The sequence below is a fragment of the Phodopus roborovskii genome, unplaced genomic scaffold, assembly GCF_943737965.1.
Source record: "Phodopus roborovskii unplaced genomic scaffold, PHOROB, whole genome shotgun sequence".
Classification (NCBI taxonomy): Eukaryota; Metazoa; Chordata; class Mammalia; order Rodentia; family Cricetidae; genus Phodopus; species Phodopus roborovskii.
Window position 1 is genome coordinate 5,224,463 of NW_026126516.1, and position 20,070 is coordinate 5,244,532.

The 20,070-nt window shown below is 50.5% G+C and overlaps 1 protein-coding gene across 1 annotated transcript in view; it reads right to left on the reverse strand.

Moving 5' to 3' along the window:
* The window catches only part of Clmn (calmin), an 87,261-nt gene extending 73,026 nt beyond the window's left edge, over positions 1-14,235 (reverse strand). The window contains exon 1 of the mRNA XM_051196551.1: positions 14,035-14,235. Coding sequence (XP_051052508.1) covers positions 14,035-14,116 — 82 coding nt within the window. The 5' untranslated portion in view covers positions 14,117-14,235. The remainder of the gene's footprint in view (positions 1-14,034) is intronic.
* Between the last annotated feature and the right edge of the window lie 5,835 nt (positions 14,236-20,070).

Sequence of the window (20,070 nt, forward strand, 5' to 3'; positions counted from 1 at the left end):
CTGGGCTGGACAGGCCACCTCCTGACCTCTGAAGCACACTCCTACACACACATCTTCCCATTTCATTCACCAGGCAGCCTCCTCTGCCCATGCCCACCTGACACAGGGCACCTTCCCCATCATTCAGCCCCAGTCTCTCTTCTACCACAAATGACGTTGGCCTCAATTACACACTTGGTGCTCATCAGCACACAATCCTGAGGCGATACAGCGCAAGCTCCAAACCCTGCCTAAGTCTATTTCAGCTAAGCTCCTGTGGAAATTCTGACCACAACTGTTGGAAACCAGCAGTCTGCTGACCCCCCCACCCCACCCCCTGACGATGGGTGGGACACGCATGGCCATGTCATCGCTAAGTCACTCATTACAGGGCTGCATAGGGGATTCCCTTTTAAAGCAAGCAAACGCCTCTCTTTCTCTTCCTCTTTTCCTTCCTCTCTCCTGCTTTCTCTTTTGTTCTCTCTCTGTCTGTCTCTCTTTCCTGCTTTCGGTTGGCCACCAGCTACCCCCCTCTTCTTCTCCCCCCCTCTTCCCCCCCTCCTCTTCTGTTCCCGATGCCTCTATGACTCTTCCCTTCCCCCTCACTCCCCTTTCTAAATAAACTCATTTAAGCTCTGTCTGCCTGGCGTGCTATTCCCTCCCGCCTCGGTCACCCTCGCCTGCTATGGAACCTGCTATGCTCTCCCACGTGTCCCTTACCTTGGAACCCCACTGACCTGGGACCCTCACCCGGGACCACTCACCCCCCACCCCTTCTATAGCTTTTATTCTTATGCCTGTAACTAAAGAACAACAATGAAAGAAAGGGAAAAAAATCACCTTTATTTTTGCATGCAAATGTATGTGTACATGTCTGTACAGGTGCAGGTGCATACATACATGCATGTGTGGAGACCAAAGACAATCTCAGGTGTTCCTCAAATACCTCAACAAACACACAAATAGGGTCTCTCACTGGCCTGGAGCTCAAGAAGTAGGCTCAGCTAGCTAGCCAACGAGTCCCATAGAGCCAAGAGTCTCCGCATCTCCAATGCTGGGATTACAGGCATGCTGCACCACACTCTGCTTTTTGTTTTTAAAGTGTGATGCCTGGAAACGGAACTCAGGCCCTTTGCAAGGATTTTTACCAACTAAGCTATCTCCCTAGCTCCCGATGCCACACCCAGTTGTTTTAAATCAAGGAACAAATGTTGCCTCCAAAGACCTAGTGACATCACTGCATCCCCTAGGAGCCCCAGGTGGACACCAGTACCACACATCACAGACACAAGAGACCAGCACACCACAAGGGCAGGTAATCAGGCTAAACGTGTGCAACTTCCACAGGAAGGACACTCAAACCCTGGGCTGTCTTCAAGCCCTACTCTTCCCCCTCAGCAGGCACAGGCTGCCCTCCCTCCCTTCCTTCCTTGTTTGTTTGTTTGCCGGGCTTGTTTTGATCCCCAGCCCAGCCCAGCCAATCGATCGATTTGTTCTTTCCTGGACCCTCCAAAGCTCTCTCCCCCTCCCATGGCACTCCTCCTTGAGCTGGCCTGGACCCCCAAGCATCTAGTAAAGAGTCAAGGCCAGCCTGGCAGCATCTGGTGAGGGCCACGAAGTTAAGCTTTCAACTCACCAGAAGCAAAGAGTGCTTTAAAAGCTTGGTGCCAGAAAGCGTAAGGCTTCTTCCGGCTGAGGCAGACTTATAAAAGTCAGCAGGGTGCCAACACCCAACAAGGTGGAACCTGACCAAGGGTCCCACGGGTAGTGTGCTTTCAGATCACGCTGTGCCCAGGCTCCCTGTTAAAGCAGCCACTACCCTATGCTACTGTCCCATCAAAAGTTGGCCTGCCAAGCTGGGCGGGGCTTGCAGCCCACTGGTGGGCGAGCAGAAGCCTTGGAAAGGGGGGACTCCTCGGTAAGCATTCGGCTTCTGCAGCTGCAGCCCTGACTCAGTCCCCCACTCCAAGGCCTTGCGGCAGCCACAGGTGAACTATAGTATGGCTGAGGAGACATTCATTAAAAATGGCCAACATGCTCACAGCAATCCCGCCATTTCCTGCTGGTAGCTGGTATTCAGCAGCGGCCTGCAAACCAATCAAAACGGAATATGACCAAGAGGCACTGGCAGATGCTGAGTCTCCAGAGTGTGGGAGGCCAGAGCACTCACTTGCTAAGATTCCTGACAAGTGGCTCTCCATACAGCAACATAACATCACTATCTCCAAAGTTCATATTCAAGAACCCTGCAACCGAGTTACCAAAATAAATAACTCTCATAATGACTGAAGTGTGTCACTGTGTGCTGTGCCGCTTTCCTAGCAGGACGTTGGGTCTCAGGTGGTACATGCCTGCAGGCCCTTCCCCTCCAGGACTCACACAATCATCATGGCTCTTGAGGCAGGCATATATGTCAGTACCTTGATTCCCACTTCTTACAAGGTGCCCTTGCTCTCAAGACGCATCTGAAAACTTCCTCCAAACCACCAGAGCTGGGGTTCCAGGCCTCTGGAGGTCCCCCCCATCCTTGCCAGCACTAACCCCCAGTGTGGGGGAGCTCAGGCTTCACCTCTATAATAGTTCCTGCAAATTAGAAATTCAATAGATAAAACACAGAATTAGAAATGGATGAAATCTCCCAGAAGACCGAGCAAAAAGTAAAGGGATGGAAAATAGAAAAGATAAGAAAATTAAAGATGGAAGGCTCCCTGGGCTACTATCTAAATAGAGTTCTGGAAGGTCAATGAAAACCAAAGAACAGACATCATAATAGTATAATCAGAGAGAACTGAATGAAGGACAGTCTCAGATGGGAAGGACTCAGCAAGTATTCAATGTAAGAGAAAACGAAGTCAGCATCAAGGTGGAACCCTTAGAGACTCGGGGGGGGGGGACAGAGAAGACCCGGAAAGCTTCCAGAGAGAGAAAATAGCTTGTCCACAAAGTTCAGGAATGGCTTCACACCTCCTAACACCACAGCCCTGGGGGCCCTTCAGTGCCCTGGAGGAAGGGACTGCCAATCTTGAACACGATGATGCTCAGCCAGTGTAGCTATCAAGTACCAGAGGAGAGGGAACCCATTTTCCCAGGTTCAAGTTCTCAGACAACATACTACCCGGTACCCATTCTCAGCAAGGATGTGTGCCAGCATCCAAAAATTAGCAGCCAGAAGCCGGGAAGCAGGAGAGAAGTGAAGGGAAGCATGGGTGATAACAGCCAGGTCCCAGGTGTGGGGGGCAACAAGTCCAGGCTAGAGTAGGCTGAGGACCAGGATTTACTGAAGAAGTAGGGGCAGAGAGACAGAATTCACCCGGTGTCCCAAACAACCAAAGGAGCCATCTAGAGCAGCAAGAGTCTGGGGATAAACACATGAGCCCTCAAGTCAGCAACAAGATCACAACATGGGTAAGCCTAAACTACCCAGAAAACAAAGGGCAGAACAGGAGGGGACAGGTTTATGATACCTTCCAACAGACTAAGCTTTGAGCACCACAGACCTAGTGTGACGATATGATTCCCCCAAATAGTGACGGGACTGGGTCAGGAAGTGGGGGTGTGGGGTTGAGGGGTCAAAGAGGAGAGGGAAGCGGCACCCTGACATTTCTCAGGAATCAGCATAAAGCTGAAGGAATCACAATTAAGACATTCGAGCCTTTGATTCAATGACAGAGTGAAATATCAAACTCAGGGCTAAAAAAGGGTGCGAGAAAGAAGCCCCCAGGAAAGGTCACTAGGAACCGGAGAGGGAAGGAAGGGGTGAAGGGACCTCGCTGATGGCCTAACAGCAAGAGACTGGGGATTACCACCCCTTTCACCAGCATCCATAGGCTCATACTCAGGTCTGCCAGAGCCCAGAGTTTAGATTCTCCCGTCAATCCCTCACCCATATTCAGATGGGAACACAGCGTTCTAGGGTGGAGCCTGGCACAGCTTCCAGGCAAGCCAGCAAACCACTGGAGCCCAGCACCGCCAGGACAGATCCAAGGGCCACAGTGCAGACCTGGGCCATCTCAGCTGTGACCTTTCTCTGTGTCCCTCTGCCCTTCATTTCCTAGCCCACTCATCCTTCACCCCCCCCCCTTCATCTCTGGCATATATGCTCCTAAGAACCCATACGAGGCCATCACCAGGGCAACAGCCCAAGGCCCTCGGCTTTGGTTTGGAAAGTGTGTGGGTTTGTTTCAGATCAGAGTCAAGTTCAAATTAGACAGGCTTTCCCCTGGCTAAAACACTGGGGCTCAGCATATATGTACAGTGTGGGGACATGACACCAGCCTCACAGGGTGACATCAGAATGAGATGACATAACATAAACAGAGACACTGACAGCTTTATAATCTGTCATCACCATCACTCAACCCAGGGTTAGGAGTAAAGGACAGTTCCCATGGCCACCTCTAGTCACTGCCGCCATCATTCAGGTTACAGGAATCATATTCTTTGACTTCTTGACCAGGGAACTCTTTCCCTGTACTCCTCAGCCGCACCTGCCATCAGCAGGCAGCAACGATGGGCTGAGAGCTTGGCCTTTGTCTTTACAGCTGGAGTTAACAGTGTGTAAGTGGCAATGGGCGCTGTTATTCAAGTTCCAAGAGCCAGGTGACAAGTCCGCCTGCCTCAGGCAGTGACTTCTTGCCTAGTATCATTTGCCATTCAACCAGCTGGTCCTTGATACCTGGCCAAGTCTCCAAGTTTCCTCCCTGTCCCAGCCCCTGCCCTAACTTCAGCCTTGCAGACTTCACTCTGATTCTAGCACTCAAGAGCCCAGCAGCCAACGCTCACGGTCTTGTATGGCCTCGTTTTTTCAAGTATAAATAATAACCATCGCCACAGCATGCTGCAGTAAGGCCACTCCCAAAATCCCTGATTTTACAATGCAACTCACTGTCTCCAATGAAACCACCAGTTCTAATTTCATTCTGTTGCTGTGATAAATTCCATGAGTCAAAGTAGCTGGGGAAGAGAAATTTGTTTATTTGGCTTACACTTCGGGTCACAGTCCATCATTGACGAAAGTAAGGCAGGAAGCCAGACAGAAATTAAAAAAAAAAAAAAAAAAAAAAAAAAAACCATGGAGGGATGCTGCTAGCTGACTCATCCCAGCTCATGCTTAGCTAGCTTTCTTACACCGCCCAGGACCACCTTGTCTAGGGATAGCGCTGTCCACAGTGGGCTGGGCCCTCCTACATCAATTACCAGTCAAGATAATTCCCCCACAGACCTGCCCACAGGCCAATCTGATCTAGGCAATTCCTCCTCAGAGGCCTTCCTCTCAGATGACCCTGGGCTATGTCAAGTTGACAAAGCTAATTAGGACACCACTACCCCCCCCACACACACACACACACAACCTGCATGGAACATCAAACATATTACAACAGGGCCCCAAGCCATCTTCTGTAACTCTGACTAGGCAGTTCATAATTCAGCCTGACAACAAAACAGCTCTCCCAAAACACGGGGCTTTTCTGGGCTCCTGTCATCTCCATGTACATCCCTGCTTTAGCAAACAGTGTAGAGACAAAAGCAAAGAGTGCTTAACAATGACCATGACCAGCACCATAAACTCTCCATGGAGACCACAGGAGAACAAGAGCAACAAGGCCATATAGCTGACCACATGATCTACCACAAAGGGAGGAGGCATGGAGACGGGAGGCAACCGGGAATGCTCGTGGCCATTCACACAGGTTTCTACACAAGACAAGACCAGGAAACCACTTTCCGGGAATGGAAATCCCTCATAACTTGTATACCTACAGTGGGACTTTTTAAATTAGTGTATCTTCATTGCATTTTTAAAAAACGACGGGTTATTTTATTTCAATATATATATGTATCAGGTACTTTGATCACATCCATCCCTATTGCCTTCTCTTGCCCTCACTCCCCTTCATCCTGATGGTTACCCTCCTTTCCCAAATAGTCTCCCTTCTAGTCTCACAGTGTGGTGTGTGTGTGATCTTTGTGATCTGTGTCATCTGTGTGGGGGTGTGTCATCTGTGTTTGTGGAGGGGATGTCGTCTGTGTGTAGGAAAAAAAAATTTTTAAATCTAGATCCCACTGAAAGGAAACATTCAGTATTGCTTCTCCGAGTAAGGCTGTCTTCATCCAACATGGTGACTTCCAGTTACATTGGTTTTTCTACAGACCCCAGCACTGCACTCTGGAAAGAGCGAACACCCACGCACTAAGGTCCATTTTACCCATGGAAAGAGCTTTTCCCTGGGGACAAGAGTGTCTGGTAGAGGATAGAGGTGTCCAGAGAGTAAGGTTGCAGGAATGAATCTGGCCTGGGGGCCCTGAAGGCAGCAAACTGTGAGTCCTAGAGGCACACGGGGGCAGGGAAGCTGGTGTGGCCCAAGTAGGTCTGACTCCTGAGCCGGAAGAGCTGGAACTGGCCAAACCTGGTTGACGAAAGGGGCAGTGGATAATGTCGTATTCAGGATAAATTCTTTCCCCATCAAATCAGAAGTCTGTCTCTGAGGCCCTCTCTACCTGCTGCCCCATATCCTAACCAGAGTGCTCACAGCTCTGCCTTTTAAGTATGCCATAGCAGAGGATTAAAAATAGTCTAAAAAGAGAGGGTATAAAGTGGCAAAGGCTCCAGCTGCATAAGAACCCCCCCAGGAGAGGAGAGCAGAGTGGGGTGCGATGTCACTGGGGCGCTATCAAATTCTGCTGGAGCTCTGTAGGAGCTGAAACTGCTTCTGACCAGGGCTTCTGAAACCCTCTCCAGCATCTCCTCATCCTCAAGCACTCTGGGTAAAATCATCTCCAAGAAGCATCAAGTTCCAGGGCAAAAACATAAGTGGACTATCAAGTGTTTAGGTTCCTCTGGGTCCACTGCCCAGCTTTCTGCCTTTCAATCTCAACTCTGGACTTGGCTTCAAGTGTGTAAACTCATTTGACAGCAGGTACAGAACGCGCTCCAGGCGTGCTGTGGCCCTGTGGGTAAGGATGGACTGACAGCTTTACCCACAGTTAGCACTCCATGCTCATCTTGTTGGGAGAACTCCTTCCCTGGGGAGATGTAAACAAATGTCTACCCCTCATTGTCCCAAGACAAACCAAATGACAATCCCAAGCAAGTCCAATTTGGGGAGCCAATGACTTAACGGCTTACTTATAGAGCACGCATGGGTGAGTGGTTAAAAGAGCCTAGGTGACCCCAAAGCTGTAGGATGGAGTAGCTAGAATGTCAGCCTTCCATGAGGGAATGTCAACAGTCAGCAAGCCTGTCTTGGGGTCTCCTGTGACCAATCACAGCTGTTCTGATAAAGATGATGAATGTTAAGCTCAGAGGAAGCACTCAATAGCAGGTTCCTATAAGCAACTCCTGCTGTCCCACGCCATGAGTCTGGCTCTCAAAAACAAGCAAACAAACAAGAAAACAAAACAAAACGATCCCCACTATCCTACAGGAAGTTCTCCATGTTGTCATAGTACTAACAGGAAATCTTCATCACATGCCAATGCTGGACATAAGCTTTTGTCTCCCCGGGAAGGCTAGATACTCCAACACAGCTGCTCCACCTCCCTGGATCCCTGAGTGTGTGCCCTGCTTTGGATGAAGGGTGACCCATTTGGTATAGGTGTTAGCATGGCATTACAGCCTTACCCAGAGCTACCTCTGGACAAAATCTGATATGCAGCAGTGCAGAGAAGGCATGTGTGGTTAGCATGTACTTCAGATATGAGGCATGGGACAACTTGGTGGGTCGCGTCTAGGATGCAGTAAAATGACTTGGCGAAAAATATTTATCCAACAATGGTCATGACTGGCATCCAAAGTGTATATACATAACACATAACCCTCCCCCTTTCCTCCTCCTCCGCAATGCACACACCTTTTCTCTCGAATTTCATTGCTTCTCCGTTCCCCAACTTTACTCTGTTCTGCACATGAATACATGTAAATATGTCTGGCCTTCTGGGTGCCTTCATCTTCCCTACTCAGCCATGGGTAATATCCAAATGAATATGAGTATAACTACATGCCAATAAAACGTTATTTATAAAACAAGCAGCAGGCCAAATGTAGCCTATGGCCGAAGTCTTGGAATGCCTACTCAGCCAGAAGAAAATTAATCAAAGAGAAGCAAACATACCAATGAGGAGGAAAAACTGCCAGGCCCTCCAAAGACTGCTTCTATTTCCTTCTAGGACAGACATAATCTGTTTGGGTTTGTTAGACTTTTTTACTTTTTTTTTTTTTTTTGGTTTTGTTTTCAAAAGACACCAAGAGAAGTGAAGGAAGGTTTCTATGGGAACGGGAGTTTACTTTTAATGGCTCAACCATTATAAAGACAATTGCTTTATTTTTCTTCTTCCCTTCAAACACAGGGTAGGCGTAACCTATGACCTGTTGGGCAGGATTTTGCCCAGGGCCCTTCTGTTCCAATAAAATATGAAATGCCACAGTGTTCTACATGCCAGGAAGGCACTTCATAAAAACCAGGCTGCTTGGGCAAGAGGCACTTCCCTAGAATGGCTGATCTAGCCCCATGTTCTTCTGCCTTGCCCAGGAGGCTATGGTACCATCGAGCAGCTTGGCTGCACAGAGGAAGGTTAGGCCCCTTGAGTGGCTACCAGTTTCCTGCGTTCAATCCACTTAATAGGCCAGTTGCCAACCCCTCCCCCCCAACGAAGGGCTTGCCTCTACCCATACATACCCCATTTTCAAGATGGGCTTCTAGTTTACCTGGCAGCTGAACACTCTTGCTCCTGGGTACAAATACAGACAGGAGCCTCTGTTTGCTTAAATCATGGACAGGTCCCTAAATGTCCCAGATTGATCATACTGCTGCTTGCCTTTTCTGAGAAGTCTTCCAGCTGTATCTTTTCTGCATGTCTCCCCAGCCCCACCCTCCCACCCCCACCCCTACCCCACCCTCCCGGGGTGAGGGGGAATGGGTCTCTGGTACTTGAATGTAAAAGAATCCAGGAATGCAGCCAGCAGAGCTGCGGGCAGCCCACACCCCATGTGCCAAGGATTAGAATGCAAATGGCACCAGGCAGACAAACAGTGCCTAGGCCCAGCCTCTCTCAACACCACCCTCCAGGAGTACCTCAGAGCTCCCAGTAAGCTAACTCTAACTTTACCAATGAGAAAACGAAGAAATCCCATAGTAAGTTAGCAACACTATCAGAGCCCGGGCTCTGAACATGGACCTCCCAGGCCAGGCTGTGGCTTCCCTAACACAAACACCCCAAGAAAAACCTGTCCCAGACCATGACCTTTGACCTGCAGACCAGAGATGACTCAGAACCTGGGGTCTGACTGCTGCGAACCAGAGGAAGATATCCACAGCACAATTCCCGCTTCAGAAGCAAGCACACAGCTCCAGTGCTGGTGACCTAGCAAGGCAGCTCCCTGAGGACATACAACTCCACATCTGATTTTCTCCCGGTTTTTAAATGGAACTTTCCAGGGTACTAACTGTGCTGAGAGCCAGGGGAGAAGGGCAGAAAGGCCATTTACTGGGCTCTTCCCTCTCTGGCCTGGTCCCATAGCACAGAATGTCTAGAGGTGGGAAATGAGCAGAGCAGAGAGTGGGCCTTAGGGGTGAGGAGGCTGGTGTGGCTCCCCCAGCAGTCCACAGATGGCCTCAAATACACGACCATGCCAACCCAGCCTGTTTCTCATTACAGCATCCACAGACCATGATACTACTGGTCCAGGGATGGACCAGGCAGCTACCCAGGTTGTGGGATGCTGTCCTCCATGCATAGCACGACCACTGTCATCTTAATCAGAGTATCATGACTACACTTCACAAGACAGACATATTCCCCCTCTCCAGGCTCCCATGTCCAAATCCCATTGCACATGGTCTCAGGAAATGCTAAAGTAAATAGGAGGTAGAATGTCCACTGAACGGGACTCCCACTTTCATGAGCTGTCACCCACGTGCGAGGACAACTTGATAGTGATACAGCTACTCCGGGGTTACCCACAGTCCTGTAAGTAACAGCACATGCACATGCCTGCTTCTGGGAATGAGCCCAATAAAGCCACTGGCCCACCAAGCTCGATTTGGATGGAATTTGATCTGTTGTTCGTGTCCTGTGTGGATGTTTGCTCATGTCTTCTCAGGGAAAATTAAACCATCACCAGGTTCCTGTTGCCACAACCAGATCTGCAAGCTCCTGCCTTAGTCCACAAACTTGAAGGAGGGTTTAGCGAGGACACAATGGGGTGGCTGGATGGTGGGTGTATTAAAGAGGTAAAGCTAGGCCAAAGCCTTAAAAAGCCACTGGGAAGCCCAAGCAAGCTCAGGAAGAGTGTGCATATGGGCCCAGGCCAGTGACACGGATAGGGAAACAATAGACCGGACAAGGATGGATCCTTCTGGAACATACAAGTGATGCCCTAAAGAGGACAAACCAGTCCAAGTGAAGTTTATGGTTAGGGTTCAAAGTTCAAATTCAAAGCCCCTCAGTCACCATCAATGAGGCTAGCAATCTCTTACCCATGCTCTTATACCCATAGGATGCTTGTCCTCAGCCTCACCGGGGTTCAAACACCAGCCAGATTTGAGGGGGTTCAGACTGAGGGTGGGAAGGTCTGTCAGAGAGAGCAGCCAGGAGGACTCAGGTAGCGGCAGCAATGCTGAGTGCCCCCAGAGGAGGGATGGGACAGCCAGGTGTCTGTCCTGTCCCCTTCACCTATCCCCCTCTGATAGCTGAGTCCAAGCCAAGATATTGTAGAAAAGCTGAGGTGAGAGGAGACAGCATCAAGCCTTAAGGTACCAGACATCAGGAGAGGGCCACAAAATAGGGATGACCTCCACACAGCCGCACTGGGCAACACTGACCCCTGTCTGTGCAGGTGCCTGAGATGGTGTCCTACAAAGTTCGATGTACCTGGCCCACATCTGCCAAGGAGAAAACCTGTGGATTGGGGGACAGTGGCAGGCTTCCTAAACAGAATCCCTTGTTCAGAGCGGGTCACTCAACTGAAGCAAAGAGGAACGGGAACCAAGCAACAGTGTCCTCAGGATGCTAGAGGCCTCCAGGGGCAGTCTGCAGAGAACTAAGGCCTGGCCAATTCTATGCCACCCACCATGGCTCCGGAGACAAGTGGGATAAGCAGACCTGTGCTTCAGGCATCCATGTCTTATTTTCCCCTCTGTGAAAAGGTCAGCAGCCTGAGCCACCACCCCACCCCCACTTCCTTGCAGGGACCCTGGGCAGTCAGTGCCCAGGGATACCATGCTGCACCAGACAGCCTCGGTGGCAAACACCTTGATGGCCATCGTGTGCTCTTGTCTGACAAGTTCACCTGCTATATGACTGATAATGGAGGAAAGGCCCCCTGAAGGAGCCTAGATTTTTCCACCCACCCTACCTGGTCTCACTCCAGCCCAGTGTTCCTGTAGGGAAGGTTTTCCATATCACAATCACAGCCTGGATTCTAGAACCTCACAGGCCTGGGTGGAATGCAAGGACAGAGTCAACATGCTTCCTAATAAACGTTTGGGCACACGGGGAAGAAGAACCAGCGAACTCCAAGCTGTTCTGTGAAATGCAGCATCCAGAGCCTCACCTCAGCCGCCTTCATTGCTGACCTCAGAACAACCTCGTGCCAGGAACGGAAGACTCCAAACAGGCCTGATGGAGCTGATGGAGCAACTGCCTGTGCATGGGTACCAGGAGCCTCCATCCCTATGATTACAGACCGTGAAGTCCCACTGTGTCCAACTGTGAGCCCCAAGACACCGTGGTCACCCTCACTGGGAGCAGTCACAGCTTATACAACGAACCCTGTGCCAGGCTCTGCCTGCCACTCCTGCCCACAGCCCACCTGAGCTCAGAGGAGCAAGGCCCAGAGACAGACCCCCCCCCCCCCGTCTGCACATCCAGACATAGGATGCCTTCTGGGCTTGAGCCTTTACTTGAGACCGTCCAAGTACCACAGGAACAAAAAGAGATGTCTGTTAGGCCCTAATACAGAGAGACCAGAGGGAAAAAAATAGATTCCTGACCTGAACGCCATTCAATTCTCGCTTTATATCAGTAACACCAAGCAAAACAGACAAGTCCCACTCAGCAACTTCACAGAAGTAATGTCTACCCCAAAACACAGCTGGCTCCATTTGTTCATAACATCCCAAACTGCAAACGACCCAAAGATCTTTCATCAGTTGAATGAATATGATGGTGGTATATCCATACAGTGGAATAGTACTCGACTCCTAAAGGGAACTATAGCGATAGAAAAAGCTGCATGGATGGACTTCGCTAACATCAAATTGATCAAAAGGGCAACGTCAAGAGGACACACTGCACCATTTAACCTCAAGGCAGGTTCCAGAGGCAACCGAACCTTCGGGAATTAAAAACAAAAGGCCAGAATAAAGGCTATCTTGGTGGTGGCCAGGTGAGGTTACTGCCTGGGAGGGAAGATGATCTGGGAATCTATATGTAGGTAGCAATTACCTGAGTGTACCCACATCTAGAAGCATGTTGAGCTCACACTTAAAATGAATCTACATTATACACGTATGTAATACATATGACCCTTGGGATATATTACTTCAAGTTTGCCCCTTAATAACAAAATCCATTGCTGTTCAAATTATACCTGATACTTGCCTCAAAGTGTGGTAGGGTGGCAGTCTCAAGTGAGGAGCCAAGACACCTAATCCCAGATCCATCTCAAATCGTCCCCACACCATGCAGCCCTGCCCCTCTCTGATGCCTTGCCATGTGTTCCTTTACAATAACTGATCTCCCTCCACACTGGGAGCTGAGCCCACAAGAAGAGTTGCTGCACCGAATAGCCCTGGCTAGTACATGCTCATTAAAATGCCTTATGATTGCCTAAGGCCCCAACTAGATACCGTCTCAGCAAAAGGTGTGACTGCCCATCCCAGACCCGATCCTGGTTCATTTCATCACAGTGGCTCCAACCCTCCTCCCATGACACAAAGCATAGCAGCCAGACAGCAGCAGAGTCTCCAGTGCCCACTCCCCGAGTCGCCTGCTGGCTCCTCCTCAGGTCACCTCTGCAGACCTGCACCGTCCTTGCCAAACCTCAGCTGGAGAGGGTCACGTGAGCTCCCAGGAAACATTCTCTTGGGTGTAATGTTTAATCTAGACTCTTCTCCACCTCCAGCAGGGACTCCCTGCCCTGCTGGCAAAGGGACACTCACAGACGACCTGCCCCCACCGCTGCCCAGACCTCCCAGCTGGATCTTTGCGATTTCAACCTTGAACTCTACACAACCACCCCCACGCCCCCCACCACCACCAAGCCAATAGAGGAAGTGACTAAACCAGCTTCACCTGTACACAGGTCCAGGTGGGTGAAGAGGCCAGAAGTGGACTTATGTCTAGTTCTGCAAAGTCCCCATAGGAGAGAGGGCTGAAAACACACTTCTACCCACAGAGCTGGTGCGCTCTCTCTCTCTCTCTGTGTGTGTGTGTGTGTGTGTGTTGTGTGTGTGTGTTTGCTAAGTTTCCACACCCAATACTTTCTTTGAAAGATACTTCATATTCATAAGGTGACAGAAACACCGAGCCCACTCTGACACAAGGGCCACCAGGAGTTTCTCCATCTTGTCAGTTTCCTCAGGCAAGAGTTTTGGTCCCAGCTCCTTCCCAGACTGTGGGCTTGGATGGGGATCTACTGACCCTCAGTTCACTAGGATCCACGGTGTGCCCCGCCACCCAGAGCCCCTGAGACGGACTATGCCCCTCACTGCTGGTCCCCAGCTTCATAGGTACTTAGGAAAGTGTGACACAGGGCACACACAGTGACACTTTCTCCTAGCTCTGACCTGGGCCACTGCCCCTGGGAGTTCACGTACAAACTTCTCCAAACTACCAGAGGCGCGAGGAGGGGGTGAGGGTCCCCTGCTGGGAATGGGGTGCACACGTGCGCGTGCACACACACACACTCACACTCACGCCCACGCACCGCCCCACCCCCTGAGCTCTGCAAGCCCGGCCCAGGCCAGCGACACCCGGCTCCGGGTCGCGCGAGGGACGCGGCGGGGCCCACGGTTGGTGGCGGCGGCCCCTCCGAGGAGGCCGGGCCCGCCGTACCTTGCAGGTTCTGCACACGGATGTCGCTGATCTGGCCGATGAGCTCCTCGCGCTGGAACCAGTCCCACTCCTGAGCAGCCATGGAGCGCGCGCGGCGGGCCGGGGTGGCGGGCGGCGGGCGGCGGGCGCGGGCAGCGAGCGCGGGGCCGGTGGGCGGGCGAAGGGCCGGCCCCGCCGCGGGCGGACGGGCTGGCGGGCGGGCGCGGGCGGCGGAGCGGGGCGCCCGGCGCGCGCTCACTGCCCGGCGGGGGCGGGGGCCCCGGGCGGGAGGGAAGAGGGCGGGGCGGGGCGGGAGGAGCCGGCCTCAGGACAGTTTTTTTTTTTTTTTCTTTTTTTTTTTTTCCTCCCCCACCCTCAGGGTGGGTATTGGTTGGTTTGGTCGCCAACGCACAATGATGAGGCCCGGGGGTCGCAGCCCCCAGATTGTGATGTCTCAGGGTGCGGTGGGCCTGGTGACGCAAGCCAGGGTGCTCCAGGAGCTGGTCCAGGATGTCTTCTCCTTCCCCATCCTGTCTCTCTGAGACCCTTCCAGTCGCAGTGGAAACCCATCCTGTGATGTCTGGATCACCTCTCTGCTAAAGGTAGCCAAGCCCTGTCCATCCTTGATCCCTGAGGACTGTGGAAACTGAGTGATGGGCGCAGCAGTGTGGAGATGGAGTTTCCATAGGGGCAGGAGGGGGTGGTGGTGGAAGAAATTCTTTCCTTGATTTAGATTAAGGGTCACTGTCGGCTGTGCTCAGCTATTGGGAGAAACAGCCCCTCTCCCAGGAAGGGGCACCTTTGGGGTCTTGGCCATAAGAAACCTAGGGTTTTATTGAAGCCCCAAGCACAGGCTGGGGCTGAGCCCCGATGGTATTCCACTAGCTTTGCATGCCAGCAGCCTTGGGTTTGATCCCATGCATAACATAAACCGGCCTTTGCACACACCTGTAATCCCAACACTCTGGAGGGGGAAGCAGGAGAAATTCAAGGTCATTTACGGCTACCCGGATGAGTTCCAGTCCATCCTGGGATACCTATGACAAAACAGTCCTTTATGGCTCCCCCTCTGGCCCCCTGTGTCTTTTAACCTGAGAATTCTGTCTGGATCTTATCTCCTTTGGGGCCCCACTGAGCTTGCATATCTGCAGCCAGAACTCCTTTATTGGTTAGCCAACAAAATCTGGGAGTTTGTCTAAGGTGAGATGACTTAGGGGTTCCAAGCCCCAGTGTCTCGCTCCCTGTTCAGCTACTACCCCTTTCTGGACATCTAAAGCCATCCAGAAAATAGAGAATGCCTGAATGCCAGGAGAAAGTACGCAGAGCTCTCTGAGCATCCAAACACACCTAGGCCTGCTGGTCATTGCCATGCCCATCAAAAGACCAGCAACTCACCAATAAATAAGCAAAGATGGAGGTCCCAGGCCTGTCTCCTGTGTAAAGCAGGCTCTAAAGGGGAATGAAAACCCTTCAAGTCATCTGTGTTTAACCCAATAACTGAGATGAGAATTACAGATCAAAGAAAGCTCTAGAAAGGAGAAAGCCAGTTTGGATCAAGAAGCCAGTGTAGAAGACAGGTCACCAAGGTCCCTGAAGCCTGACTTTGGATCTGAGCCTGAAGATGAGAGAAGCCTGTCCCCAACCCTGTGGGCATCAACCCAATAGTGTAGGCTCAGTGGAGATCATGGCTGCCTGAGGCTCGGATTGGACCGCCTTGTCCCTGGCGTGACCTATAATTGTGTGGTCACTTCCCATGTGACCCTGCCTCCTGTAGACAGGCATTGTTATCACTAGCCTCATCAAGCCATCACACTGAAATTTGTTTTCTCTAATCGCTGTCATTCCCTTCGCAAAGCGCTGAGAAAGTCAGCTTTGTCCCATCGTGAGATGGGTGGCCAAGAACTTGAAACTGTGTGCTTGGATGTGATCCGAAAGGACCAGCCAGCCATCTGTCATGAAGCTATGATGATGATTCTTGGGAATGGAGAGGAGGGACCTAACTCACCACCGATTGACAACAACTGTAAATCAGATGTTTCTTTGGATCAAAATGGAAGAAACCTAAGGTGGTTTTCCACGGAGCCAGAACTGTGACGCTGGCCCCTGTGACAGTCACTGAGTGAATAAGGCCCCTTTGGGATCTCTGAGATGGTTGGACGCACACAACCATCTTGTGCTCTACCCTCACTTGTCAATCATAGTTCCCCAATGTGATCTAATGCTACGAGTAGCTGCAGGCTCCAGCTATTCCCAGTGCTTTGTGGTCTGGTGTGATTTGTTCCTTTGGGGTTCATGTTGGGAAGCGTGGCCCCAGAGTGAGAGGCTGTGAAACTGCAAGAGGTGTGGCCTAGTGAGAGGTCATAGGTCCTGATGGGAATGTTCACCTCAGAAGAGATTAAGATCATTCTCATGGGACCCCGGCTGGCCTTACCGATCAAGTTACTATAAAACAAACAAGAAAGCTACAGGTGGCTGAGTGACAGAGCACTTACCTGCTGGGTTCCAACCCCAGCACCACTAAAGAGCCCTCCAACTCTCTGGCTTCCTGGTTTGTGGGAGGTCTCTTCCTGTCACTCATTCCCACCATGATGTCATCACCACAATGAGATCATCATTAGGGGCCTGATCACAGCCACTGCCATGCTATATGTACTTTAAGCCTTCCAAACTGAAGAAAACAAACCTCTCTTACTTAGTTGTAGGAGCAGGAAAGGGACTGATTGATAAACACCATCGCTCCCAGGCCTCAGCTTGTTCCCTTTGAAACCAGCCCCACCCCGGCTTCTCCCTTCCCCAGTGTATGTCTCCTTAATCACAATCACCTCAGGAGAACCTGCCTCATTCCTCCACTCCAGCATGAAGCATGGTGCCTGGCACAGAGGAAGGCACACGAATGAATGGCCCTTATTGTAGGCCAGGGCTTGGAAAGCAGGGGGACTGGTATGACCAACAGCTGACCTTCATGACCAGGCCCAAGCAAACTTCTGAGAAGCCTATCGAGATATGTTTGCATATCTTTCTTGGCAAAACACATATGCTGTGGAGAAGTAGACATGGTGCCGAGATGAGGCATGCCTCCCTCGGGCAGGGTCGGCTTTCTCGAAGATGTGAACCTGTGGGGAAAGCTGGGCTTTTGGCCTCTCGAATGACTGAACAGTATTCGTTCTCTTTTAGATTTTGGGGGAAGGAAAAGTGTCCTGCCTTACAGGCTTGGCTTCCCGGGAGTTTCCAACAACTGATTTTTCTAGATGTTTTCCAGTTCTTCCAGAATCTCGATCATTGTTTAAAACTGACTTCTCCCCAAGGAAGGACTTGGAGAGTTGCAGAGTCGCTGGGCTGAATTTTGGACAGCACTGAATCCAGCCCCCTCCCCTGGCCACAACAAAGACTGACCATCCTGCCCCCTGCTTCTGGAGACTTCTGAATCCAGGCAGGATTCTCATCTGTGTGCCCCAGCCTACAGGGCTGGCAGGTGGATTCCGGAAGCAAAAGAATAAGATAACCACAGCATTCCTGTGCAGTCCCACTGGGAGGGGTGGGAAGGAGCTCACTGGAAGGAAGCTACCCTCTCTGGCAACAGCCATCGACCTATGTTAGCTTTTCATTGCTGTGCAAAATATCGGAGAGAAACTTGGTCCAAAGGGTTTATATGGACTCATGGGCTTGGAAGTTTCACCCATAGTCGTATGACCTTAGAGCGTCATGCTAGAAGGGTGTGGCAGAAGCAAGCTGTTCACGTGATGGAATCTGGGAGGCGGAGGGACAGCCAGGAAGGAGCTGGAGACAAGGTATATATATATATATATCTTTCTAGGTCACTCCCTTAGTGACACACTTCCCCCATCAGGCCTCATGTTTCAATTCCCACCACCTCCCAATGAGGCCATTATACTATGACTCCATCAAGGGGTCAGTTGATTGATTAGATCAGAGCCTTCAGGATCCAATCACCTCATCAGAGCCCACCACGTGGGGGCCGTGCCTTTAATGCGTAAGCCTTTGGGACACTTCTCAGCCAAACTGCAATAGCCTCCTATGTATAGACAGAGTTAGCCTTCTTGAGCCTTGGAAGGGACATCAGAGGAATCCTTATTAGAAGAGCTTTAAGTGTGCTAACTAGCCGACTCAAGGTCCCAATCTGAAGGCCTTGTCCTGTATTCCTCACTGCCTACTGACAGCTCCTCCAGTATGACTGAAGAAGGACTTGGGCCATAGGCCACACTAACACTTGGTGATACAGTATTAGTTATACATATAGGCAGGTTTATATAGTTAAAAATTCTTATGTCAGTCAAAATCATATTCATTAGTGTGCTAAAATCTTCAGGAGCCTGGGGTAATAATGCAAGTCTGTAATCCCAGAATTCCAGAGACTCATGAGAGAGGGCTACGAGTCTGAGGCCAGCCTAGGCTACATATAGCAGAAACCAATCTCAAAAAAATTTTGAATAAAACTTTATGAATTTTAATGGCAAAAATTTCAAAGTTAGTGCATCCCAGATCTCTGACCAGTGATTGTTCAAAAAAGACCAAGACATCTCCTAGCCAGGGGTCGGCATTATGATGTCACCAGGCTGCACTGTGGCGTAAACATGCCTGGCCAACTTCATTCCACAGTCCTTGGTTGAGCATCTCACTGTGACCAGGGCTTGTATATATAGTGTAGCCGTCTCCCAAGTTTGACCTCAGCACTGAGATGGGGGTCTTTGATACACTCAATGGGGCTCCTAGTACCCTTGTTGCCATGCTGTTGAAGATATCAGAGACATGAGCAGGTGGCAGGGGTCTCCAGCAGATGACCTAGTGGGGTGTGGTGCGAGTGGTCATCAGCCTAATCAAGCAGAGCAGATAGATTCTTGAGCTATTTATTCAGAAGGTTGGGCAGTGCCAGGTGCCTGCCTAAGGAGTCTTGTAGCACCATGCCCACATGCCTCTGTTTCTAGCATTCTCTGTCTGTCATACCCACTGTGGTAGCCAGCTTTCTGCTTCTCTACCAAATACTGGAGCAAGTAAGCTTTTGAAGAGAAAAGGTTGGTTTGGGCTCACAGTTTGGAGGTCTCAGACTCTTGTCTGGCCTCGCTGCTTTGGGCAAAGCAATGCATCATGGTAGATGTGCAGGACAGAGCAAAACCAGCCATTGCATGAGCAGGAAGTAAAAAAAAAAAAAAAAAAAAGGAAGCAACTAGGATCCAGTAAGGCTGGTTCTTAATGACCTAAATGCTCCTTACTATGCCCTGCCACTTAAAGACTCCACATCCTCTCCATAGTGCTGTGACAGGGACTACTCCTTTACCCCCAAGACCTCCGGGGACACTTAGATCCAAACTACAGCACCCACTTTACATCAACCTCCTGAAAAGTGCCATGAAAAGTAGGAGTATTTTATCAGAGCCTAATAACCTGGTAAACAATCGATGCGCAAAAAAAGTGTTAGTTGCATGTACACACAAACAAATTACATTTAAGTTTTATCAGTTACTAACTACTGATTCTTTCAGAGCCCGGGAGCCCAAGGCAAGTCAGGGTCTCTTCCATACCCCAAGACTGCTTTCCCTCTCCAGAATTCTTGGGGACATGACTCAAAGACCGCCAACAGAGGGGTACTAAGACAGAGTGCAGGAGCAAACAACAGGGCAGAGGGCATAGAGGTTGTGTGTCACAACAGAAATGGGATTTCTCCTGCGCTGGCTCCTTGCTGGCTATGTGAGCCCAAGCAACTCATTAACCTCTCTTGACTGTGTCCTCGTGGCTATGAGTCGAGGCCCACAGTGCCCACCTGGTAGAAGGTCTAAGAACAAGGGTATTTATCTACAAAAGGGTTCTTTGATGAGGCCCAGGCCATTTCAAACAGCTCAAAGCAAATGGCATCTGGAATATAAAGTGCCCCTGACTTCAGGAGATTGCCTGTAATACACAAGATTAATGTTACACAAGATTTTTATTAATTTTTTTGGGGATGCAGAGGTGTTGGTGGGTGGTTTAAAAAATTCTGCTTCCCTAGGTAGATGGTACCGGATGTCCCAATTTCCACAAATAAAACCCTTCATTTCTCCTGGT